Source organism: Eptatretus burgeri, chromosome 2, assembly GCF_056783735.1.
Source record: "Eptatretus burgeri isolate ZD-2024b chromosome 2, Ebu_testis_v1, whole genome shotgun sequence".
NCBI lineage: Eukaryota > Metazoa > Chordata > Myxini > Myxiniformes > Myxinidae > Eptatretus > Eptatretus burgeri.
This window is the reverse complement of record NC_140962.1, coordinates 111,122,612-111,149,494: the sequence shown is the minus strand read 5'-3', so window position 1 is coordinate 111,149,494 and position 26,883 is coordinate 111,122,612. Positions and strand designations below refer to the sequence as shown.

Genomic DNA, 26,883 nt, shown 5'->3' with positions numbered 1-26,883 from the left:
TTGTGCTGCATTCGAATGAAGAAGAAGTGATGACGTCCTTGGGTTTGAGTCCTGGGTTCAGTCAGGAATTTTTCACACTGCAGCTCCTTGTGGGAATTTATTCCTATTTATTATACATATATACATATATACATACATACATCTATCTATAATTCCAGCAGTGTGTGTGTGTGTGTGTGTGTGTGTGTGTGTGTGTGTGTGTGTGTGTGTGTGTGTGTGTGTGTGTGTGTGTGTGTGTGTGTGTGTGTGACCGCTGTTTCTCGACGACCTCTGGTCCGATCTAATTGAAACTTGCCACGTATATTGCTGGGGACCTGAGGATGTGCCTTTTCAAGGTTTGATATTAATTGAACAAGTGCTTCCCAAGTTATGGCCATTTATTTACCAAACCAATGACAGGACACATTGCTGTGGCCATTTATTTACCAACCAATGACAAGACACGTTGCTGCGTCGGCATGGTCAATGCGCCATTTAGTTACCAATCACAGGACACGTGGCGACGTCGGCCGGTGCGCGGCCGGCCGACGATGACGTCACGTGCCGGTTACGATGGGGATCGATCGGTGCCTTAGTTACCGTGGTGTAGGAGTGGCAATGGTCAATGGCAGCGAATGTCATGGCAAGCAAAGACAGGGAGGTAAACTTGATTTTAATTAACTCTGTGTAAGTATCACAGCAGTTGTTACTTCAATGAAAGCGATAATTCGTGTATTGCATGTGAACATTCCGTACGGGCACGCACTACTTCCGGATCGTGATGACTTACTGTATTCTAATATTTTCTCGATTTCTTATGCGCATTTATAGATAAACACAATGCCCCAATCCAGTGGTCATTTACGAGAGCGAAGGAACGGCCTGTGTGGTTATTTCTGGCTCCCGGTTTGAATGTTTTTTTTTTGCACGTACGGGCACACATGTATGGGCACGTACTGGTGAGTATACATAAAAGGCAATGTGTGTCAGTGTGTCTCCTCCAGAACTCCAAAACTATAAAACCTAGCAGCCTGAAACTTTGCCTACACACTAAGAAAAGTCGAAGGAAGTGCGAGAGTGAAAATTGGGTGTTTGTGTTAATTAAAACACTCCTTTTGAAGATAATTAACGGCCTTATTTAATTATACCCTTCATCAGGCACATCCTTGGCCACCTCGCTCTCGATGGGGTCTTCGCACGTTTCCTAGGTAACCTCGCTCGGGTCTGAAGCCGCCATGTTTTTTGGCCTCCGGATTTGAAAGTATCAGCAGTTCCGATTCCTCCAAAAGTGAGTTATCCAATTGGGACATTGCACGGGCGTTTCCGGGTGCATGGTTGTATCGGGGGTAATTGGTAATCGCTTGCCAAGCCAGGCATTCCGTTGGAGTTGTTTAGCCACTGACGGAGCCACACAGTCCAGTTCGTGTCGTGATCAGGATGTGCAGTCGGTACTGCAGTTACTACAAGGTAGAGGTACAATTTACAGCACACACGGACGTGGTACATATGGGTAGATTTGGATCTGTACCGACTCTCCGCGGACGTGTGGACATGCCATACCTGTTACGGGGACCGTGATGGCAAAGTTTCATCCTGTATCTTATGGAGGTTCTAATCAGGTTTTCCTTTGTTATGTCCTCACGACTGTTTGTAAACCTTTTGGTTATCGGATTTCTTTACAAAGGTTAAATGTTTCCCTTTGTGAGTTTTATAGCAAAAGCCGTTTTCAGTATTAAAGTGTTTTCTAAATGACCGAGACATTTTTTTTCCACCCATCACAAGCATCTGTTTAACAAGGTTGATGTTTGTGATCATATCCTTCCAACGTCTATATAAATGTAATGTTGTTTTTCGGTGAAAGCGACTCGAGGTTTCTGGGTTGTATAAAGTCCGTACTGCAGTCGGAAATTAGTGACTAAAACCCGCCGATTCAAGAAAAATTGCCGATATCGACCAAATAGGTGTGTGTGTGTGTAAATATATATATATATATATATATATATATATATATATATATATATATATATATATATATATATATATATATATATATATATATATGTGTGTGTGTACACATGTCGGAGTTGCTGCTGCTTCTTACTATCTCCACATGCAGGTGGGGTTCATCAGGAGGTGAAACAGAGATCTACCACGTCTCAGTGTGTGCGTGCGTGCGTGTGTCGTTGAGTGGTATCTACATATGCTATTTTTAGAATGTTGAATGGAGTCCTCCCAGGATTAGCTCAAAGTATCCACATTTATTTCAGTAAGGGGTCACGATTCATGGACCAAGCTGTGAAGTTTTGTGCCGATTGCTCTCTTCAGGATCGTAACTAAGCCCTGAACAGCCTCCAAATGTTGTTCGTTTGTTATAATATTCCCAGGGATGGTTTTTAGCTCACCTGTGAAGTAGTTCCAGGGAGCTTCTGGGATGGCGCATCATCCGTCCATAAATACTTGCAACTTATTCTCAGAAACTACACATACAATATCGATGAAGTTTGACCTCAACCCGTAATCACCCGTGATGGCATAAAAAAAAACTGGGTAAAATAATCACCCATGATGTACCAAAGTTTGTTCGTGACATAAGAAAAATCTGCTCTATGGGGATTTAAGGGGGGTTGTCCCCCAAAATATGCATTTGCTTTCTTCTCCAAAATGACACATACAATTCCAATGAAACTTGACCACCATCTTCACCACCCATGATGTACTAAACTTTGTTCATGACATTCAAAAAAAATGGGGTCGAAGGGGTTCTTCGGTGGGGGGGTTGCCCCCAAAATATGTATTTGTTTTCTTTTCTGAAACCACACACAATTTCGATGAAACTTGACCACAACTTTTATCACCCGTGATGTACCAAGGTTTGTTCATAGAATAAATACAAAAATCCATAGGTATTTACTTTCTTCTCCATTATATATTTTGTGGGTCAACCATGCCTACCAGTGGTTGCCTGATTATCTTTTCCAGCCACTACCATGTGAGCATCCAGGGGTATTGCCCCTATGTTTATCTCTGTGAGGTGCTTTGTCATCATTCCTGTCGGTCCAGCTATCACTGGTCCAACTTTGGCATTCTTCAGCTTCCAGGATCTTCTCACTTCATTCTTGAGGTCTTGGTGTTTGGTCATTTTCTTGATTTCTGCATCGTTTAGTCCAAAATCACGAGTATTAACACCTCACTCAGCAATGCCTTCTTCTCCTTTTTTTTGTACCTAAGTATGATATCTGGTCGCAACGCTTTGTTTTTGATGTTTGCACTCGATAGGATCATTAGTTTGTACGTGAGCGATAGGTACTTCCATGGTTTCAGTGATTACTTTTGGTTCATGTCCCCACAAATTTTCTGGAACTGGGACATCAACGTTTTTGCAGATGTGCCAGGGGATTACACTATAAATTATGTTATGTTGTTGTGTGTACAGCTGTTCTGACGTGTTTGTTTTTGTGTGTGTGTGTGTGTTCGGTCATTGAACATAATATATTGTTGCGGTTGTGGAAATTTGCAAACCACCATTCAGGTCCCCTAGGTGAGATATCTCTGTAAGTACATGTGTAGTTAGCCCCAAACCCGTTGTTTAGAGGGAATAAATGTGATTCATTCGGGCTGCGACGCTTTGAGATAGCCGTTTTTCTGTTCTATCTTCATTTTGAACCAACCACGTCTCAACCGCCATCACACAACAACCACCAACCACAGCGCCGCTTCACAACAACAACAACGCCAACAGCCAGGATCTTTACCTTCACAACTCGCTCCCGCAAACATCGCATCACCGCCATTCCAAACGGCGCCATGGCCATAAACCACCACCATAAACCCTCCACCACCTTCACCTCTCTCCTTCTGCGGCCATTCCCGCACCACCTGGGAGCACTGAGCGTCAGGCTGTCCTGGGCTCGTACGGGACGCGCGCCGAGCCGCGAGTGCAAAATGCGGCCTTTCCGAGGAGAATTCGGATCAGGAATGCTACACGCCCACTTCTGATCCGTCCAATCAGCAAGCGCGGGGCGGTTTGGCCCCACCTCCAGGCGCGTCTGTGTGGAATCGAGATATGCAAGTTCTAGGATCAGGGGAGATTCACGCCCCTTTTCCTCCGTCCAATGGGCGAGCGTGGCTCCACTCCCGAGCTCGTCCTGATCCGGAAATTTGCATATGGGTTCTCCTGCCGGCCTATAAAGCGCCGAGCGCAAGGCGAATCTCAGTAGAGTCGGTTTGGGGAGAGTCGTCCTTGGAAGAGCGGAGAGTGGCAGAAGAGCGGAGAGAGTTTTGGGCAGAGGCAGTTTGGAGCGCGGAGTGGAGTCGGGAGGTGAGGGCGGCCCGGTGGTTTTCGGCAGTCGGCTGAGGAGAATTGGGGGAAGAGTCCGAGGAGCTCGGGTCCGAGGCAAGGAAGACGGCGGTCGGCGACGGGGTCGCGGTGGAATCGCTCGTCACGGGACCCAAGCAAGCCAGCTATACTCTTTCCCCAGAGCATCAACAATTCCCCCTTTCCCCCGCGCTGAGATAGTGCGAAAAGGGGGCCCTGTTCCCACCCCACTTCAAGCAGTGCCAACGAAACCCGCAAAGGAGCACGAAGTCGGGGCACCGCCGCGCTGCCACATTTGCGGCTCATCACAAAGACGCGGGTAGGCCCCACCCGGTCTCACGGACCTGACCGCTCTTTCAGGTCCCACGCAAATATTGGACCACAGGCCCGTCTGCCCCCTTGTCTTTGAGGGTGGCCCTTTTCTTTTGTTTCTGTGTAAACGTGTGTGTGGCGCCAGTCTGGTGAAGTAAAACTGTTAAGTGTTGCCGTGTGTCGGTCTTATTTGGTAGTATCTCTGCGATATTGTTTCTTTTGTTACATCTGCTATTTGTGCATAATTGTTTTAACTGTATATGTGTGCTTTCCGTGTGCCGCGGAATAAATGTGCATCATGTTTAACTGTTTTCCCGTTTCACTTCGTCTTTTCTTGAATTGAATCTCCATCTTGCTTCACGTAAAGGGTTGGTAGTGGGCTTAATACGCCCGATAATTAATCGGAACCGTCGAGGCCGATGATAACACCACTCGGTTATCCCGATAGTAGGGAACGGATCGCTTAAGCGGCCCGTGTCCGGAGTCGACCTGCGGCGAGGTGCGATCACCCGGTCTACCCTCCGCGTGGGTACTTAGGTAGGTCGAGTTTGGCGAACAACCCTATCCCACGCGGGGGGCCGATTGGCACAATCGTGGTGAGGCCGAAAGGCCCACCCGTGACTTGCTCCCGGCGTTAGTCCGAGAGGGTCACGACAGAATTGTCCGTCCGGTGGGCGACGTGCCGCGATTCGAGTTACGTGGCTGTTCGCACGCTGGCGGGCGCGAATTCGCAACAATATCATTATCTTCACCAAACCCACATCCACACCTCACCTTTCTCTCTTCTTTTTTTATTTTTTTCATACTCCTCTCTCTCACCCCCTCCTCGCATCCCTCCCTCCCGCGATATAGCAACGTTTGGTGAGGCATAGCTCTCCCCACCCCTCTCCCTCACTCTTCCCCTCTTCCTTGCTTTCACTCCTGTCTCCTGTCTCCTCTCTCAACGCCCCTTCTTAATACCCCCCCACCCTCCCCCGTCAGCGAAGCGATGGGTTGTATTTGCGAATATATATATATATATATATATATATATATATATATATATATATATATATATATATATATATATATATATATATATATATATATATATATAATATGTACGGGTGAGTCAAACATAGCACCCGATTTCTTTTTTTTCGGCTGTCAGATTCTTTCTGGGAAGTCATGTTGTTAATAATTGTCTTGCAGATTATTAATTTTCGTAATTTATTTATTTTTGATTTTGTTTTGCAGGTTATTGCTGCGAGTTTGGAAAGTTACAGAATTTGCACCAAATTGAACCATGAATTACCTTTCAATGAATCAACGCATTGCGGCCGTGAAACATAACTACAAATGTAATGAACAACCAACGATGGCGGCACGCCGTTTGGCAAAGGAATTCGATATTAACCCACCTCAGGGAAGAAACATACGATTGATTGTCGAGAAATTTGAAGCAACAGGGTCGGTAGCCACTGCAAAGAAGTCCGGTCGTCCGAAAACGGCAACAAATGTAGCTAAGGCTGAAGTAGCCATCAGAAGACTGGGACAAAGTCCGCAAAAGTCAACTCGTCGTTTATCTGCAGAGTTGGAAGTGAGCCAATCAAGGGTTATCCGTATCCTTCACCAGAAAAAATGGAAACCTTACATTCCACGCTTACTGCATGTCCTTCATGATGGAGATTACGACTGCTGTCTTCAATTTTGCGAAGAGTTCTTATCTGAACTTCACGAAGAGGACACAATGCTAGACAACATCTGGGGGTCAGATGAGGCATGTTTTAAGCTTAATTGCACAATTAACAGACACAATTGTGTCTACTGGGCTGCGAGTAACCCAAGAGTGACAGTTGAGAAGGAGGTAAATTTACCTGGAATGACAGTTTGGGCAGCCATATCTCCATTAGGGATAATTGGACCCATTTTCTTTGAGGGATCTGTCATTGCAGAAATTTACCTGGATATGCTGCAAACCTTCTTTTGGCCCAGGGTACAAGATCAGGACTGTTATTTCCAGCATGATGGAGCTCCACCTCATTATGGACGTTATGTTCGTTAGTGGCTTGATGAAAACTTTCCCAGAAAGTGGATTTGCCGCCGCGGTCCGATCGAGTTGCCGGCACACTCCCCAGAACTTACACCTCCAGATTTCTTTCTTTGGGGGCTCATGAAAGACCTTGTTTATTGTGAAAAGCGTCGTACCATTCAGGAATTGAAGGCTCAAATCACTGCAAAGTTTGAGGAAATTGATATCGAGCTCTGCAGACGTGTGTGCCACTCTGTGCCTGCTTGGCTGCAATTGTGCATCGATCACGAGGGAGGGCACTTTGAAAATTGCAAGTAAAACAGCTTGGTACAGTTCCGTAATAATTTTTTCTTGAATAAATGGTTAGATAAACATGTCATTAATTTATTGGGTGGTCGCCTAGAGTACCCTTATTTTCACTTTTTCCATCTGTCTGTATGTTTGTATGTTGGGTGGTCGCTAGACTACCCTTATTCTCAGTTTTTCCATCTGTCTGTATGTTTGTATGTTGGGTGGTCGCTAGACTACCCTTATTTTCACTTTTTCCGTCTGTCTGTATGTTTGTTTGTTTGTTTGTATGTCTGTATGTCATGGACAGCTCTGGAGGCCAGAGGAGTCAACCAATTTTGATGAAACTTGACAGGTAGGTTCATACCAGGATCTAGTTCTTTGCTTTTGAGCACCGTTGCTATGGACACCACCGTTGCCTAACAACGGGACTTTGATATTTTTGAAAAATCGTAAAAAAATTATTTTTTCTAAAATCAAAAATCGGCTTCCAGGCTTTTATGCGCACTATAATCAACCTCTTTGTCAAAGATTTTCAGCCCGATCCGTCAAAAACTGTATGACTGGTATGCAATTATGTCGCGACCACCCATGTCGCCGAATGGCTTGTTGGGTGTTCGCTAGAGTACCCTTATTTTCATTTTTTTCCGTCTGTATGTATGTTGGGTGGTCGTGAGAGTATCCTTGTTTTCACTTTTTCCGTCTGTCTGTGTGTTTGTATGCTTGTATGTTGGGTGGTCGCTCGAGTCCCCTTATTTTCACTTTTTCCGTCTGTATGTATGTTTGTTTGTATGTCTGTATGTAATGGACAGCTCTGGAGGCCAGAGGAGTCAACTGATTTTGATGAAACTTGACAGGTAGGTTCATACCAGGATCAAGTTCTATGCTTTTGAGCACCGTTGCTATGGACACCACCGTTGCCTAGCAACGGGACTTTGAAATTTTTGGAAAATCCTAAAAAAAATATTTTTTCGAAAATCAAAAATCGGCTTCCAGGCTTTTATGCGCACTATAATCATCCTCTTTGTCAAAAATTTTCAGCCCGTTCCGTCAAAACCTGTATGACTAGTATGCAATTATGTAACGACCACCCATGTTGCCTAACCGGTTGTAACAATTATGTAACAATTATGTAACAACAATGTAACAATTATGTAACAACCGGTTTGTTTCTACCTTCTTGTACACTGTAATACAAATAGCAAACAAACAATCAACTGACAGAAATCGGGGCGCTACTTCTGACTCACCCTGTATACATATACATATATATATTATATATTCATATATATATATATATATATATATATATATATATATATATATATATATTATATTCATATATATATTAATTTCCTGTATGTATATATACATATATACATACATACATACATACATACATACATACGTCCATACTCTGTGCAGAGCGTTTGTGCTGCCTAAGCAGTCTCCTTGCCTTTTGGACATCATCCTGAATGGGTTGATATATATATATATATATATATATATATATATATATGTATATATATATATATATATATATATATATATATATATATATATATATATATATATATATGTATATATATACATACATATACATATTGTTACAATTGTGGGGGTAGATGGAAGAATTTAATAGGGAATATAGCATTGTGTAGAGTTGCTTGGTCTGTGGACGTGAAGAAGGCATCTCGATGTGTCTAAGTTCGGGAACCTGTGAGCATAAGTGTAACGTGTCACCACACGAGGGTGTGGTGTTGTGTTAATTAGCTAGGGTTTAAGAAAAAGCTTCCCCAGTCTGTAATTGCCCCTCTGTGACTTTTCACTCTGTGTGAATAACCAAAACCATGAGGAGGAACAAGCAGATGTGCCGAGCAGGCAGAATGCCCTGCCTTCCCAGGTTTCGTGCGGATGGGTCACGCCCCGAGGCAGAGGATATATAGGCGTGATCGGGAGGAAGGATGGTTTGCACAGTATGGGAGGCCTCCTCCTGTATAGGACGAGAGATCGGCAGAGCGCATATACGAGGTCAGTGTGAAGAACGCACGAGGCAAAGTTGATTCGGAAGAGAATCAGAAGCGGGAGTTCAGGGCCTGCGCATTTTTGGAGAGCCGTGATCAGAGCAGAGGCATGGGGCACATTTTGAGAGGCATCGGACTCATTAAGCTGGTGCATTTTGATTGGCGAGAGGGAGAGCGTGCACGTGAGAGGAGGTGGGAGTTCAGGGTGAGTGCATGAATGAAGCAAGACACTGGCCCTTGGCTCTTGGTTAAGTCATGAGAAACGGACCTCGAGCCTCGTGTATGTCATAGCGGATCGGAGAGGACAATCGACGCACAAAGCAGCTACACGTCTGAGCCTTGATGTTGAGTACCGCTCGCGAAGTGCCTAGCTTGGTCCGTGTTGCCTGAGAGGGATGTAGGTGGAGTTATCACTGGTTGGAGGATGGTACAATCCAGTATAGGAAGGGATGATGCAGTCAAAGGTACTCCTGTTGGTTGGGAGGTGTAAGATCAGAACACGAACAGTGAGAAATTGAGTTATTGATGTACAAAAAACAACTCCGCTGCCAAGGTGGGGTTCAGGCCGATCAAAGCTGAGGAGACAATAGCTAGGGAGAGACACGTAGGAGTCAGGGATGTCCTGTGGGAGGAAGGATTCTGTTAAACAGATGACGGTCTGGTTGTCATCAGCAATCAGCTATGTCGGTCTAACAGGACAGTAGAATGGCAAGTAATGACTTCATTTTTTTTTTTACTTCTGTGATTGTACAATAGAGTGTTAGGCATATGTCACAGGCTGCTATGAAATAGGATCATTTGGAGTGATGCTGTGACAGAGTCGTGCAGATTCCCTGCAGTATTGATTCGTACTTACATGGGAGATTAAAATGGGTACGTAGAATTGGGGGAGAACCCCATCCCTCCAGTCCTTCCTCTCGGCACCAGGAGCATGAGGACTTGTACCCTGGCACATCTATCTGAGAACTACAGTGGCCTATTTCTAGAATGTAATTTATAAACCTCGTTCATCAGGTTTTTATGGTATCAAGTCTGAAAATATTTCTGCTATCTATGTGAAAGTTAATTTTTTTAATTTGACTATGTTGGAGAATTCGTAAATGAAGGAGCATTGTTGAAGAAAGGAGCAAGAAACCAATCAAGGCTAGTCAATCCAATATATTACAGAAATCAGGGGAATTTTTGGAGTGAGGTTGTGTGTGTGTGTGTGTGTGTGTGTGTGTGTGTGTGTGTGTGTGTGTGTGTGTGTGTGTGTGTGTGTGTGTGTGTGTGTGTGTGTGTGTGTGTGTGTGTGTGTGTGTGGTTGGGGTGTGATACACATGAACTCAGCAACAGAGCTTGCACAAATTGTTGCCGATGAAATGGTATATTCGTCAGTTCAACTCCACTAAACAGACATAAGCTTCCATATTGTTCACTTTACGAGTGGAGCGTCCCACCTCTGTCGACACAAAGGATGTCATATTTCAAAACGACAGGAAACGTGCAGTTCTTCATTGAAAGTTGTGTATGACTTTAGTGTCATCGAAGCATCCTTCTGACATCTCAATGAGGCTTCGGTGCTGAGAATGTTGCTCTTTTATCTGCAGAAGTTCTGGAAGATCTCAGTGGCTTCGAGCCACGATTTGAAGGCAGCAAGGCCACGTTCCTGCACCTGCGTTCGGCCTTTATCTGTGATCACTTCTCCACTCTCCTTCACGATCAGCAGCTTGGGAATGGCACTGATGTTGTATCGTTCTTTCAGCTGCCTTTGGAAAATGCATACAGGATGGGATGACAAATGGTCATGGTGAGGAAGGGGAGGGGTTTGTGAAGGAGGCCAAAATCACAAACATCCAAGTGAAAAATTACCTGTGTTTCGATTGGTGATGTTGAATCAACAACAACAACAAAATAATACATGACCTTAGACATTGTAAATATATAAAGGATAACAGAACTTTCCCAAAGGTGGAGGGGGTTAAGGACTTGGAAATACCAATTAGCCATTATTAGTGGCAGGAAAGCTAAATTGAAGATGTGTTCAGCATTTAGCGCTTGGGTTTGGATTTGACCCTAACAGGGTCACAATTAACTAAACACTTCCGTTCTGATAAAATTCCAACTGACAAACTTCAAAGCATCATTCCAGATAACCCCTTCCTTTCGATGTGGATGTAAACCGGCTGTCCCATCTGCCATTTGATATATGTACAATATTTTTCATGTCTTAGAACACTGTACAAATGGTTGTTGTTGTTGTTGTTGTTGTTGTTGTTGTTGTTGTTGTTGTTGTTGTTGTGTGTCTGTGTCTGTGTGTGTGTGTGTGTGTGTGTGATGCACCAAATAGCCCTGATGTTATGAGTTTCTTGTCCAAATTTAATTTTCTTTCCCTGTCCAAGCCATGTTTAGTCTTGAATTAACCATGGAAATGGCAGGACGTGATGAAAGTTGCTTTGAGCTGAAATTAACTTTAAATGCTGGAAAAACTTATATCAGAGATTCTTTTGGATAAGCGGTCATATTAATTATAATTACAGGCAATTTGGAATGTTGCCGATCTCTTGACGCAAGTGAACAGTTCCATGAGACAAAATGTATCATGGAGTGAAAGAACACCATGATGTGTACAATGTACAAGCAGATGGGAATGCAGACCATACAGCTGGCTAAATGTCCTTTGAATTATCTAGTTAATTCTGACCTTTTTGCGACAGTCTCAGGCTAGGCAATGTGCTGAAACACAAATCACACATATGTGAGGCTGCGAAATAGCAGGATAACCCATTGTGAGCATGCTGTTCTGGCTGGTGCAGTGGTTCTAGATTTGTTTCCATGTGGAATGAAATACTGCTCGAGTGCAGAGTTAGCATAAGGCCCTGCATCTCAGAGCATAGCACCCCTTACATTGTGACGTTAAGGGAGTCATCGTGCATGTGCTTGGGTTCTGGATGTAACATATTCTGTGGTACTGCTTGAATAGGCCATTGTTTAACAGAAAATAAATAAATGATCTCTTACAAGGAACCTAAACGCAGGAGGAGGGTATTTGGCGCATCAAAGTCTGCACTAATATTGCCAACTTGCGTTGTTTATCTATGACCTATCCTTTCAAATGCAAAGCATCAAGCAACTAGAAGTGCACTCGGTGGAGCACGCACCTCCGTCCTGCAATGCCTGATCCAAGAGAACATATCGGGCCCAATGCATTTTTGAAATATGCTATACGGTTTATTGTTTTTGGCCCTCTCTCTCTCAATGGTGAAGAATCACTTTAAAAAAATCAAATAATTCTCATATCCGATCTGGATTCGGATCTTCACCAAAATTCAATCAATTCTTCCTTGTCATACACCCAACGTGTCCACCAAGTTTCATCCGAATCCACAACTTTTTGAGATACCATGTAAAATATCATTTTTGGCCCCATCTCTCAATGGTGAAGAATCACTTGAAAAAATTATCGTAGTTCGGTCCGGATATTCACCAAAATCTAATAAGTTCGTCCTTGTCAAATGCACAACCTGCCCACCAAATTTCATCAGGATCTGTCCGCAATGTTTTGAGATATCCTGCACACAGACAGACAAACAGACAGACAAACAAACAGAAATGGGGTGAAAACATAATCTCCTTCCCCTTCGGTGGCAGAGGTAATGAAGCAGCACATTGCATTTTCAGGCTTTGATAAGACTCAGCTGGGGTTCAAAACACCAACCTCCCAAACTCTACTCTAACCATACTGTGTAGATGCTCTAACCAGTCCATACAATTCCTCTATCTTGATAGTAAATGAGCTGAATTAATTAATAAAGGAACGTATCCATTAAATTATATCAAAGTAATCTATACATCATGGAGCAAGTGTTTGTATGTATGTATGTCCGCTCTATACTGATTGGTTGGACAGCTGGCCTGACACTACCCACAGTTGTAACATGAAGAAAAAAAAAATCATACCTCCGCCATTTTGGTAAGCCGAAGACATCTTTGGAAGTGTCATATTCACAATTATGCCTGGTGCTGGCTTAATGGTTAGGGTGGTGGGCTTGGGATCCAAGGATCCTGAGTTCAAGTCCCACTTGGCTGTTGAACTAATACCAGGTGGGGTTGACTGCCTGTCATCCTTCCGAGGTCAGCAAAATGAGTGGCAGCTTGCTGGTGTCCTGTGTCGGAGTGGTGACCCATCCAGGATTGTGCCCAATAGCCCAGGACACTGCTTAGGCAACGCCAATGCTCTGCACAGAGTATGGTCCCAATGGATGGATGGATTCAAAATCGCCATGCCCTCCCTACAAGTTTTTCTGCTCAATGTAAAACAACCTAGGTGAGTTTTAAAAGGATCATCAAATATTGAAAAGTTGGAGCTGATCGGTATCTTGGGCCTTGTGATGTCAACAATACATATAGACCTCAGGCTTCAGACTTTAGGATTCAGGCCACTGGTCAGAGAAATTGGGCCAGGGAAATTGGAACCAGAATGGCACTTGGTAGAGCACATACCTCTGCCAGGTTGAACAGTTTACATTTTGTATCCCACTGATAGGCTGGATCTGCATCTGCATCTGGACCATTACCACAATCTAATCGGTTTGTTATTGTCACATACCCAACTCGTCCACCAAGTTTTGTCATAACCCGTCCACAATTTTTTGCAATATCATGCTATATTGTATATCGTTTTTGGCCCCACCTCTCGATGGTAAAGAACAGGATCTTCACCAAAATTGAATCAATTTGTCCTTGTTACATACCCAACCTGTCCACCAAGTTGCTTTCAAATCAGTCCATACCTTTTTTGAGATATCCTGTTACATATCGTTTTTGGCCCCATCTCTCAATGGTGAAGAATGACAAAAAATGCTCGCCCCAGATACGGATATGGATCTTCAACAAAATCTGAGCAATTTGTCCTTGTCACACACCTAATTTGTTTGTCCAAATCCATCTAACAAAGTTCGTCTTACAAAGTTCGTCCAAATCCATCCCCAACTTATTGAGACATTCTGCTCACAGTCAGACAAAGACAGGGGTGAAAACATAAGCTCGGTCCACCTTCTATGGTGGAGGTAATTATCCGAGCTATATAACCATGATGTATTATACATGCACATAAGTAGTACTATATTTTTGTTTCATGTGTGTAAATGGGGTTATTTGTATTTTCAGGAGTGATTGCAGCAGCAGTCTGTTGCCTATACACAGCCCAACTAAAGTGACATGCCAGAAGAACGTGTTGCACTCTTGGAACAAGATCGCCTGTCGGGCGGGTACTCTGCGAGTGGTAAGAACAGGGTTACTACATAAATAAACATGTAAATTGGCAACGGAGTTAATGGAGTGTGGGCAAGGCTTTCGGCATGATGGAGCAAATGGCCCCCTCCAATGTCTAATTAATACCCTTGTTGGCTTACTGTATAATTATTTACCACTACTGTGCAATGATATTTAAAGGGAATTCGTTTTTTCTTAAATGCTTGATATATTTGGGAGTACCAGCCATGCCGACGAAGTATAATCTGTTTATGGACAGGGCATTGCACGATGTTATGACAAGTATCCGGTGAAGTAAATCATTCATGCCTTTTTAATAAAAGAAGTCCTCATTTGAATATGATCTTCATTTATATTTTATTATCTCTACTGTTGCATCTAAGTAGAATAATGATTCATTATGGCTTGAGCCACGGATAAAAGGTTTTTCAAAACTGAAATCAGACGAAAAGGTTCTTCATTGCTAATGCAGCCTCCGGGTAACCTAAGTTGCACACGTGACCTTAGAGGCCATTTCACGTACTCTTAGCACAAGAAACACTCGAAGTAGATAAACAGCCATACTTGCGGATCGGGTCATCCCAAGGCACCACAAGCCAATCTCCGTGCAGCTCCCATACATACTCCCACATCTCCTCAGAGCTCCGATCCAGCGACACGAAGACCACCTGGAAAGGTTCTGGAGGATGTTCCTCAGTGAGCGCAGCATAGAAGTCTCTCAGCGTGAGAGTGAATTCTATGGCTCCAGAGTACCAGGCACCTGAGAAGTACAATGCCACTACCTTGTTGCGGAGGTCATCAGCTTCCACCGGCAAGCCCGTGATGCTCTTCAAAATGTGGCCTTGAAACAGCTCTGCCATGGATGTGTGATTGCTATGCCACTACTATTAGAACATGTACTTCCCTGGCCGACTGACTAGTATTATACTTATGTTGGTGTCTCATGGGGTTTGAACATGCTTAACAACCGACCTCTCGTTACTGTAAGCTTCATGTTGCTCTGTCCTCCTGTATCTATATTATGTTAGCTTGTCCTCTTATTTCAATACGGTTCAAATGTGGACATTAAATAACTTTGTAAAACGTGTACAGGGAACATGAAAAACCCATATTCCCATGAATCAGAGGTCAGACATTATAGGTACTTACATGCCATTTGAATGCATGTCTCCTTGTGTGTCCTATCTAATTCAAAGAAGATAACAAGAACATCTTTTCCATGCAAAGTATTGTGGTTATAGAGGGAAACAGTTGGCTTTGAGGAGTCTAAATAGCATGAAGAGTTTCAGTTAGGAGGAACGTTTGGTTTATTTTCGCATTGTTCAAACACAAGGGAAGAGTAAAAAAAACACTTGTTTAACTGGACCCCCATAAACAAGGCAATGACAAAAGTAAAACGTTGGAATTATTATATAACATAGATCAGTATCATGAAATACAATGCACGACAGTCATGCAAGAGTGCCGAAGCTAAAATCGACAACTTGACCGATGGCAGGGTGAGCAGATCGTTAAATATCTTATCAATATCATTGAATCACCATGCATGTGGACAGAGTGCAGAGGTGACTAGAGTTCAGAGAACACCTTACCCTGCGGCCCACGCAGTCTTGAGAAAAAAAGGATATGGGCGGGGTCTGCGAGCAGCAAATTTCATTGGTCGACATGACATGAAATGCCGTAATATTTTGTCCAAGTACTGCTGAATGAAAGGTTTTTGAAAGTGCCAAAAAGGCAATTTGTATTCTTCAGTGTTCAATTGAAATGAAGAACGATTTTACAAGTTGTGTAAAAAATTTTTTTCGGAAGTGTACCGTGGTTGATGCAGCACCTCATGCCTTTGACACACACCTTATTTAACACAATACATGAGTTATTCATGCCTGTTGTTTATGTCCTTTATAACGTCCTTTAACACAGGTAAGTTTCATGTTTGGAATGATTTTCAATTTTGTTTGACTGCCAGACAGACAGAGTGAAAAGTTATCTTAGTCCTCTCTGCACATGTGCAATTGGTACAAATTTTGAGTGAAAGCAGTGCGAAACCACAGGTTCGTTTTCCGATCCATGTTCCAATTTGTGATCAAAATATAACATTCAATTGAAATGAAGCTGTTCCTCAATCATAAACTGACGTTTATGGACGGACGGACAGACAAAGTGAACCAAATTATTAACCCCGCTTTTCACTTCACACGTGTGGGGTTAAAAAAAAAAAAAAAATCATAATAACAAGTCTGAAGACGACGATGGTTCACGAGCGGTATTTGACGATGTAGATTTTTTCAGAAGTCAAGGATGAGACAATGTGATAATTTTTGACCAAGTTATAAAAATGATCAACATGATGTGGTACGAGTGACAGGTTATAAGTTGCAAAATCTCGAAAACCCGGTTTCGTTCAACTACTTTCAACATTTGGCCTTTACATAACCTTTAAAGGTCACAAAACAATGTTGTGGACATTAAAATAAGGAAACAGGATACGTGCTATAGCTTATTGGAGTTAGTTTGTTGAAGAAGGTCGAAAACCCGGTTCGATTCCCACAACTTTGAAAATTTGACCTTTGTGAACTTTAAAAGGTCAAAGGTCAAGGATTATGACCTTTGGTGCAAAACTTCCTCTGGAACATTCCAGGAACAATATAATGTCATATAGGTTATATGGCATTTCACACTCCTCGGATTATCCATACTTTGATGAAATCAGCATAAAAACAAACTTGAAGGGGGCGCCACGGGCAAGGTGTTCGAGATAGAGCAAAATGGTTTCAAGACTTTAGGTGGGGAATGACCTCAAGATTATGCATAAAAAATGTTGTCATCCTAGCTCTCAAAGTTTGGGTGGTCGTATGATTTTTATGTCAAAATTCGCAATTATCTAAGATCGTGACCTTGTGACCTTGACCTTGGGACGAAAATGAAAAATCGAGCTCCGTGGGGCTATGCAGGTGCCATTGGGCGAACCAAATACTGAAACCACTGCCAGATTCAACAAACCCCCTCGGAGAAGATGCAAATTGAAATCGGCTACCCCCTAAAAACACAATTTGCAATTTTCTAAGTTTGTGACCTTGTGGCCTTGACCTTGGGACGAAAATGAAAAATCGAGCTCCGTGGGGCTATGCAGGTGCCATTGGGCTAACCAAATACTGAAACCCCTGCCAGATTCGACAAACCTCTCGGAGAAGATGGATTTTTCTGTCAAAATTCGCAGTTTTCTAAGTTCGTGACCTTGTGACCTTGACCTTGGGACGAAAATGAAAAATCGAGCTCTGTGGAGCTATGCAGGTGCCATTGGGCTAACCAAATACCAAAACCCCTGTCAGATTCGACAAACCCCCTCGGAGAAGATGCAAATTGAAATCGACTACCCCCTAAAAACCCCTGTTTTTTGGGCATGGCTTCGCCCATAATGGGCGGACAATGCCCATTCTCAGGAAAACGACGAGATCATGATATAAACCTCCTACCAAAATTTTCTGAGGATTGGATCAAAACACACAGAGCTATGCTCGGGACAGACAGACAGACAGGCAGGCAGACAGACAGACAGACACACACCAATAACGAATATCGTGGTCACTTATTTTTTTTGTGAAAATATTTTTTCATGAACCAATAACAAATATATATATATATATATATATATATATATATATATATATATATATATACACACACACACACACACACACACACACACACACACACACACACACACACACACACACACACACACACACACACACACACACACACACACACACACACACACACACACACACACACACACACACACACACACACACACACACACACACACACACACACACACACACACACACACACACACACACACACACACACACACACACACACACACACACACACACACACACACACACACACACACACACACACACACATACACATACACACATACACATACACACATACACATACACACATACACACATACACACACACGTAAATACCTGCGTATTTGTGGTGATCTCAAAGTAAGTTATTTGAACATCTCTTCTCCATTCCTTTCTGCACTCACTGTAACTTTAGAGTCTAGTCCAGTGATCTTCGCTATTTTTTTTTTTTTAGAAGGGGGCCACTTTTGCCGATAAGATACCAGTGTGAGAGCCATCACATTTCCTGCAGGACTCTCAAATGGCTGTGATTAGGCCCCACCTCCACGTCCCCAATGTTTTTACCCCTCAGCCCGAATTGGGCTAAGGGGTATTGTCGTCACAGGTGTTGTCCGGGCGTCCGTCTGTCAACTTTTGGTTTCCGTCAATTTCGAGGAGAACGCCTTGTCCGATTAAATCCATTTTGCAGGGTATGTTGGGGTTTATTCGAGGAAGGTTCCTTTCGAAAATGGGCGCACTGCGTTTTTCAATGTGGCCTCCATGGCAGCCATCTTGAAATTGGTTTCCGTCGATTTCGAGAACGCCTTGTCCGATTAAATCCATTTTTGCAGGGTGTGTTGGGGTTGAGTAGTGAAAGGTTCCTTTTGAAAATGGGCATGCTCCGATTTTCAATGTGGCCTCCATGGCAGCCATCTTGAAATTGGTTTCCATCAATTTCGAGGAGAACGCCTTGTCCGATTAAATCCATTTTTGCAGTGTGTGTTCGGGCTGGGTAGAGGAAGGTTCCTTTCGATAATCAGTGCGATGCGATATCCAATATGGCGGCTCGGGCAGCCATCTTGAATTTGGTTTCCGGACAATAACTTGAGAACGGCTTGACTTATTGATTTCATTTTTGTGTAATGTAATGGGGGTGTTTAGAAGAAGGTTCCTTTCGATATTCAGCGCAATCCGATATCCAATATGGCGGCTAGAGCAGCCATCTTGAATTTGGTTTCCCGACAACTTGAGAACGGCTTCACACATTGATTTTATTCTGGTGAGGTATAATGGCGTTGAGTGGAGGAAGGTTCCTTTCCAAAATGGGCTTGCTGCGATTTTCACTGTGGCCGCCACGGCAGCCATGTTGAAATTAGTTTCCGTCAATTTCGAGGAGAATTCCTTGTCCGATGAAATCCATTTTTGCTGGGTGTGTTGGGGTTGAGTAGAGGAAGGTTCCTTTTGAAAATGGGCGTGCTGCGATTTTCAATATGGCCACCATCTTGAAATTGGTTTGCGTCAAGGGGCTGAGGGGTTATGCCTGCTTTGCCGTGCTATTTTTTTTCATTGTGGTTACTGGGCTGCAAGCATAATTGTTTGCCTACTGCCATCGACTGATGTCGTGATGTTACTTTTACACTTCACATTGGAACATTAATTTGAAACCATTAGGTCAATTTGATAGCATTTATGGCAGATTATGATGGAGTGCTTTCCCATTTGTGTATTATCGACCACGCGTCGGGGCCGCACTCTAGGCCACCAGGGGCCCCCCAGTGGCTCGTGGGCCGTGCAATGAAGAACAGGGGCCTAGACCATCCCGTCAGCCCGCATTTTCATTGTCTGAGGGTGTGGCTGTGCCGCTGATGTAATGCCCTCTCGTAGTATGGGCAGAAATTTGGAACTTGGCAATGGTGTCGGCAATAGCTCACCTACTCTTTGCGAAGGACACCGTGGGATCTTTAACGTCCACGACCGAATGCTGGCAGAAGGGACGCCCGGCTAACGTCCTTCTGATGGACGGCACACACATTGTTGAATCACCTTGCCAGTGAAACACTGAGATGACAGTTTATAGCTGGGTTGGGATTCAAACACAGACTATAGACAGCTTAGGGATGAGTGTTTGTCTCTCTAGACCATGCCATCAGCTCACATAATCTACCTGCCTGTTGAGCTAAATTATCTACCTGTCACATGGTTCAGTGCCACTTCACTTTGAGCACAGAGCTACAGAATACCGAGTGCTGAGCCTGCAAAATGGTCTGGTAAAGATGGCCAAGCATTACTCAGCACTTCTGGGCCTCAAAGAGGCACTCTTCTTATCCTCGCTCGTCTAGATGGTATTGCATTGGGTCCATTTGGCATGACGAAATTTGAAAATTTTAGTCATATGTTGGTCTGTCTCGTTTGTATGTTAGTCTGTGAGTGCAATAACTCAAGAATGCTTTGAACTATCTTTGTCAGGCTTTACCAGAGGGTTCTGAAGGACAAAGTGAGGCTGTCAATGTTTTTTGACCATGTTGGTCAAAAGGTCAACATCGGCCAAAGGTCAACAACTGTTAAATTTCTAAAATCCTCAATTTTTATCTGATTGATGAGAAATTTTAACAGGATTTCAATACCAAGTCACTGAATTCAAGCACCAATTATTTTTTCGGTCAACATCTCGGGCGAATTTCTAAAATTGTCAATTTTCATCCGATTGACTTGAAATTTGAAGTGGATTTTCATATTTGGACAATTAATTCAACCACCAATTATTTTTGTAAGGTCAAATTTGTTTTATGGATTTCGCAAGTGTCGTGGTTTGCACGACATTTTTCTTGTTTGTTTGTTTGTGAGTGCAATAACTCGTGAACGCTTTCAGCTATCTTCATCAAACTTTACCAGAGGATTCCGAAGCATAAAAGTGAGGCTGTCAATGTTTTTGACTCGTACATACATATATATATATATATATATATATATATATATATATATATATATATATATATATATATATATATATATATATATATATATATATATCAAAGGTCAAGGTAACAGTGACGTAATTTGCATGATTTTCGTCATACTTGTCAGGCTACCACCTAACGCCTTCTTGTTTGTATTTTGGTCTGCACAGAATGAGCAAACATAAGCCACAATCGCCACTTAGTGGTAGCCAGTCATACATGTTATCTTTTTTCAACCGAGTATGAGGTAGTACCTCTATAAATCTGTCAAATTAGAATGTGAATAAGTTTCTAAAGTATGTACGGTACAATTAGAATGCGCGTACGTCTATAAAATACATACTATAAAACCACACACAACAAGTCCTGGCAAGGGTCTGCAATCATTGATTGCTCTTTCTAGTTGCCTTTTGCATTCCCCTCTCTATCGTACTTCATCATGATCACCCAAATGCACTTCAAGAAACATTACAGGGAGTTGGGACTGGCAATCAAGAGATGGTGTCTGTCCTTTTGAAAAACATCCTTGGTAAAATGTTTCAACTTTGCTTTGTCTTTCTCTTTAACAGGTTCTTCCTGACGGTCTCTCTCTTTTAACGGTTTCTTTATCTTTCAATGTGGTTTCATATTATACTCATTTATTGCTGTATTTTTTAGCATCATTAACACAATTTCCCACCTTTTATTGTTTTCATTCCCAAATTGATATGTATCAACATTATCCTTTCCTCCCCTCTTCACCCGTTTCTGCTCACCATCTCTCTGCATGGAACTTCTTTTCCTGCTCTTTCTCAGCTAGCTCCTTGTGATGAACAGAGGAAGAAAGTGTTGGTCATAAAGAGATTATGGTTTCACCCCTGTTTGTCTGTCCATCTGTCTTTGAGTAGGGTATTTCAAAAGGTTATGGATGGATTTGGACGAAACTTGGTGGACCAGTTGGGTGTGTGCCAAAGACGAATTGATTCGAATTCGGTGAAGATCCTGTCTGGATACTATAATTTAAAAATGATTCATCAAGCCTTGAGTGATAGGGCCAAAATCGATATATAGCATGATATTTCAAAAGGTTGTGGACGAATTATAACAAAACATGGTGGATGGGTTGGTTCAGTGACAAGACCATGTCGATTCGATTTTCGTTCGGGTCCGGATCTGGATCCGGACCATCAGCGGGATACAAAACGTAGAATGTTCAGCCTGGTGGAAGTGTGCACTGTAGCAAGTGCTGTTCTATTTCCTGCCGAGTCATTTGCAGAGCACATGTATAACCGAAGTTTAATTAGCACCTGATTGTTTCTGAAAATTCAACTCAAAAATTGTAAGTTGAAGAATTTTGAAAGGATACCCTGGGATTTTCATAAGCACGATATACACATGCACCTGTTTCACAACATGTAGATTATTTACTTCCTCTAATTATTGGCAATTTACTTCCTGTAATTATTGTTCTCAATGTTCTGATGTGTATTATATAAATGTAGCTTGTTACACAAAGCTTGTTGACAATTCAGTCGAGACGTCAATATAAATTAAGAAACTTCCCAGCAACTCAACCTAATGTAATGATCATGAAAATTTAATGTTTCAACTCTGCCATTTCCTTCCCTCAATTTATTCTGCTCACATTTACACACTTTTATACAGAGTAGCCCGATGAAAGGCAGCAGCCACAGGATTAACCTGTATGTAAAGGCAGCCAAGTTTTTTTTTTCTGTCCATAACATTTTATTCTAAAGAGTTCCTCATGTTGTACAAAAATACTAATGGTAAATAGTGAAGAGCAATAATATGTAAACACAAGCAGAGGTGCATGCAATGTTCACCACCTCTTTGCCAAATAAATAACAAATCCTCGAGCGCCTTCAGTGCCAGGCGCTTCCCCTCGCGCCTTCCTCTGAAAACAAACATTGCCAGGGTGCCTTCAGTGCCCAGCGATGCCACTGTACAGTACATGGAGACGGAATTTTGAGGGAGCAGTGTGCAATACTTAATTGATTAGTTGATTAATTGGATAATTAAAACAAATAAATAATAATGGTAAAATAATTAATTTCTTAATCAATTGGCTAATAGCATACCAAAACCACCACCGTTTCATCTGAATCTGTAACTTTTTGAAAATCAAGGAACTCATCGAAAAATGAATAATTAATCGATTAATTGATTAATCAATAAATCAAAAATACCCTTTAAAGCCAAATCACTTGTTCAATGTAGTGTCCAAATATCAGCCTCTGAGCTCAAAAGGTGCCTGAGATATTGCCCATGTAAGAAAGAAAATAAATAAGTCATGAATAAATCGATAGTAATTCAGTAATTAATTGATCAATCCAAAAACAAAAAATATCATTTTTGCCAAAGCACATCTTCACTTTTGTACCGAAATTTCAGCTTCATAGCTCAAAGGATGGATGAGATATCGCCTGGACAAACAAGCAAACAAGCAGTGATAGACTGGTACTTATGAAATCGTCAACTTGACCTCTGACCTTGTCTAATAAAAGCTGTCTCCAGAGAAGGTAGCAACGCAAACCAGAAGTTTCGACAATGATTCTGTACCAAACCATCAAAAATCGTAACGTCGACCGAAGCAAAAATCTCATTTCTCCACGCAATTATTTAATATTATTTTATCAAAGTCACAAAACCATAATATTCGGCCATCCACCAATAATCTTTACATAATCCGATGGCTTAGCGAGTCAGGCATGCGACGATAACCTTTATTGGGATAAAAAAATGACTTTTAAACACCATCTTTATCGAAAACACCGTCAGCGCGCACACGGAAAACCTTTACGTGATCAACGATGCCTCTGCTCGAGTGCGCTGCACCACGTGACGAGCTGTGACGCGGCGAGTGAAATATTTTTTATACAATCTCAAAACGTCTCCAAATCATCCGATTTTTACCAGAATTTCGACAACCGAGTTTTAAGCGTTCAAAGCGATCGCAAAAACCGAAGACAAAATTAAAATCAAAGTTAAAACGAACTCGTAACGTCGACCGAAGCAAAAATACTCCATTTCTCCACATGAATTTACGGAATTATGTTTGACCTCACTGTGACCTTGGCCTTTGACCGATTTTGACCAAAATCTAATCAGCGCTTGCCATCACCCTCCTGAATCACGCGGTGTAATTTGACATTGGTAGCTTCTTCCATTCTCGAGTTATCGTGCCGACAAACAAACAAACAAACAAACAGAAACGGAAGGCATCAACATACTTACGAAATCTTTAGATTTCGTAAGTAACAAACACACAAACAGAGGACGGAAGTCATCAATCTACTTACGAAATCTTTAGATTTCGTAAGTAACAAGCAGTCATAGACTGGTACTTACGAAATCGTCAACTTGACCTCTGACCTTGTCTAATAAAAGCTGTCTCTCGAGAAGGTAGCGACGCAAATCAGAAGTTTCTACGATGATTCTGTATCAAACCATCAAAAATCGAATGTCTGACCTCACTGTGACCTTGACCTTTGACCGATTTTGACCAAAATCTAATCAGCGCTAGCCATCACCCTCCTGAATCACGTGGTGTAATTTGACATTGGTGGCTTCTTCCGTTCTCGAGTTATCGTGCCTACAAACACACACACACACACACACACACACACACACACACACACACACACACACACACACACACACACACACACACACACACACACACACACACACACAAACACATGATGGAAGTCATCAATATACTTACGAAATCTAAAGATTTCGTAAGTAACAAATGGAGTAAAACCTGAGTACTCCCTTCCTTCGGAGCCTGGCGATGACATCATGGAAATGGGAAGGAGCAGTCTACGATTAAAGGTATAATCATCGATTTACTTGGTTGGAAACTAATAGCTTTGCTTGGAACAAAAATTACTGTCCGTTTAATTGCAGCTATTCCCGTTTTCAAAGCCTGTGTTTCCGATGCTGAGGAAGAAGAGCAGGACTACGAGTTTTAATGTAATGAGTCCAATGGTAAAAATTATTATTACCTCCGCTACCGAAGATGAATGAGGTTATGTTTTCACCCCTCTCTGTCTGTCTGTCATCTCAACAAGTTGTGGATGGATCCGGGTGAAATTTGCTGGGCAGGTTGGGTGTGTGACAAGGACGAACTGATTAGATTTTGGTGAAGATCCGAATGCGAGAATTTTTTTAAAGTGATTCTTCACCATTGAGAGATAAGGCCAAAAATTATATACACTGATGAGCCAAAACATTATGACCACTGACAGGTGAAGTGAATAACATTGATTATCTTGTTACAATGGCACCTGTCAAGGGGTGCGATATATTCGGCAGCAAGTGAACAGTCAGTTCTTGAAGTTGATCTGTTGGATGCAGGCGAAATGGGCAGGAGTAAAGACCTCAGCGACTTTGACAAGGGCCAAATTGTTATGGCCAGACGACTGGGTCGGAGCATCTCTGAAACGGCAAGGCTTGTGGGGTGCTCCCGGTCAGCAGTGGTGAGTACCGACTGACAGTGGTCCAAGGATGGACAAACCACAAACTAACGACAGGGTGTTGGGCGCCCAAGGCTCCTCGATGCGCGAGGGCAACGAAGGCTATCCCGTCTGGTCCGAACCGACACGTCTACTGTGGCGCAAGTCACAGAAAATTTTAATGGTGGTCACGGGAGGAATGTGTCACGATCCACAGTGCATCGCACCCTGCTACGTATGGGGCTGCGTAGCCGCAGACCAGTTAGAGTGCCCATGATGACCCCTGTCCACCGTCGAAAGTGCCTACAATGGGCACGCGAGCGTCGGAACTGGACCTTGGAGCAGTTGAAGAAGGTCGTCCGGTCCAATGAGTCGCATTTTCTTTTGGATCACGTGGATGGCCGTGTATGTGTGTGCCGTTTACCTGGGGAAGTGATGGCACCAGGATGCACTGTGGGAAGTCGACAAGCCGTTGGAGGGAGTGTGATGCTCTGGGCAATGTTCTGCTGCGAAACCCTGGGTCCGGCCATTCATGTGGATGTCAATTTGACAGGTGTCACCCACCGAAACATCGTTACAGACCAGGTACACCCCTTCATGGCAATGGTATTCCCTGATGGCAGTGGCCTCTTTCAGCAGGATAATGCACACTGCACACATTGTTCGGGAATGGTTTGAGGAACATGAAGAAGTGTTCAAGGTGTTACCCTGGCCTCCAAATTCTCCAGATCTCAATCCGATTGAGCATCTGTGGGATGTATTGGACCGACAAGTCCGATCCACGGCGGCTCCACCTCGCAACTTGCAGGACTTAAAGGATCTGGTGCTAATGTTTTGGTGCCAGATACCACAGGACACCTTCAGGGGTCTTGTGGAGTCCATGCCTCGGCGGGTCGGCGCTGTTTTGGGGCACACGGAGGACCAACAGCATATTAGGCAGGTGGTCATAATGTTTTGGCTCATCGGTGTATAGCACGATATCTCAAAAAGTTGTGGACGGATTCGGATGAAACATGGTGGACACACTTGGTGTGTGACGAGGAAGAATTGATTCAATTTTAGTGAAGATCCAAATCTGGATCTGGATCCGGATCCGATAATTTCTTAAGTGATTCTTCACCATTGAGAGATAGGGCTAAACTAATATATAGCACAATATTTCAAAAAGTTGTGGAGTGATTCGGATGAAACTTGGTAGACAGGTTGGGTGTGTGACCATGATTAATTGATTCGATTTTGGTGAAGATCTGAATCCGGATACGAGAATTATTTAATTTTTAAATTGATTCTTCACCATTGCGAGATAGGACAAAAACGATATATATATGTATATATATATATGTATATATATATGTATATATATATATATATATATATATATATATATATGTATATATATATATGTATATATATATGTATATATATATATATATATATATATAATGATATTTCAAAAATGTATTGGGTCCGATATGTTCTCCTGGATCAGGTATTACGTGGCGGAGGTATGTGCTCCACTGATGCCCTTATAGGTCTACTAGTTCTCCAAGCAAATACCACCCGAGCCTTCACCGATGGCAATATGAAAGGAGGAGGGGGGGGTGAGTAAGAGCGGAAAGGGGTAGGAGAGATAAAAGGAGATGTGG

At 42.7% G+C, this 26,883-nt stretch overlaps 1 protein-coding gene across 6 annotated transcripts in view; it reads left to right on the top strand.

The window, feature by feature from the left end:
• Positions 1–1,179: 1,179 nt before the first annotated feature.
• Positions 1,180–26,883, top strand: part of LOC147032827 (uncharacterized) — a 159,923-nt gene continuing 134,219 nt past the window's right edge. For 4 of the 6 annotated variants that reach the window (XM_085870711.1, XM_085870710.1, XM_085870709.1 and 1 more), the window contains exons 1-3: positions 1,274–1,446; positions 10,519–10,718; positions 14,078–14,192. In XM_085870711.1, the coding sequence (XP_085726837.1) occupies positions 1,417–1,446; positions 10,519–10,718; positions 14,078–14,192 (345 nt within the window). In that variant the 5' untranslated portion in view covers positions 1,274–1,416. The other 2 variants (XM_085870713.1, XM_085870714.1) reach the window with 2 other exon arrangements.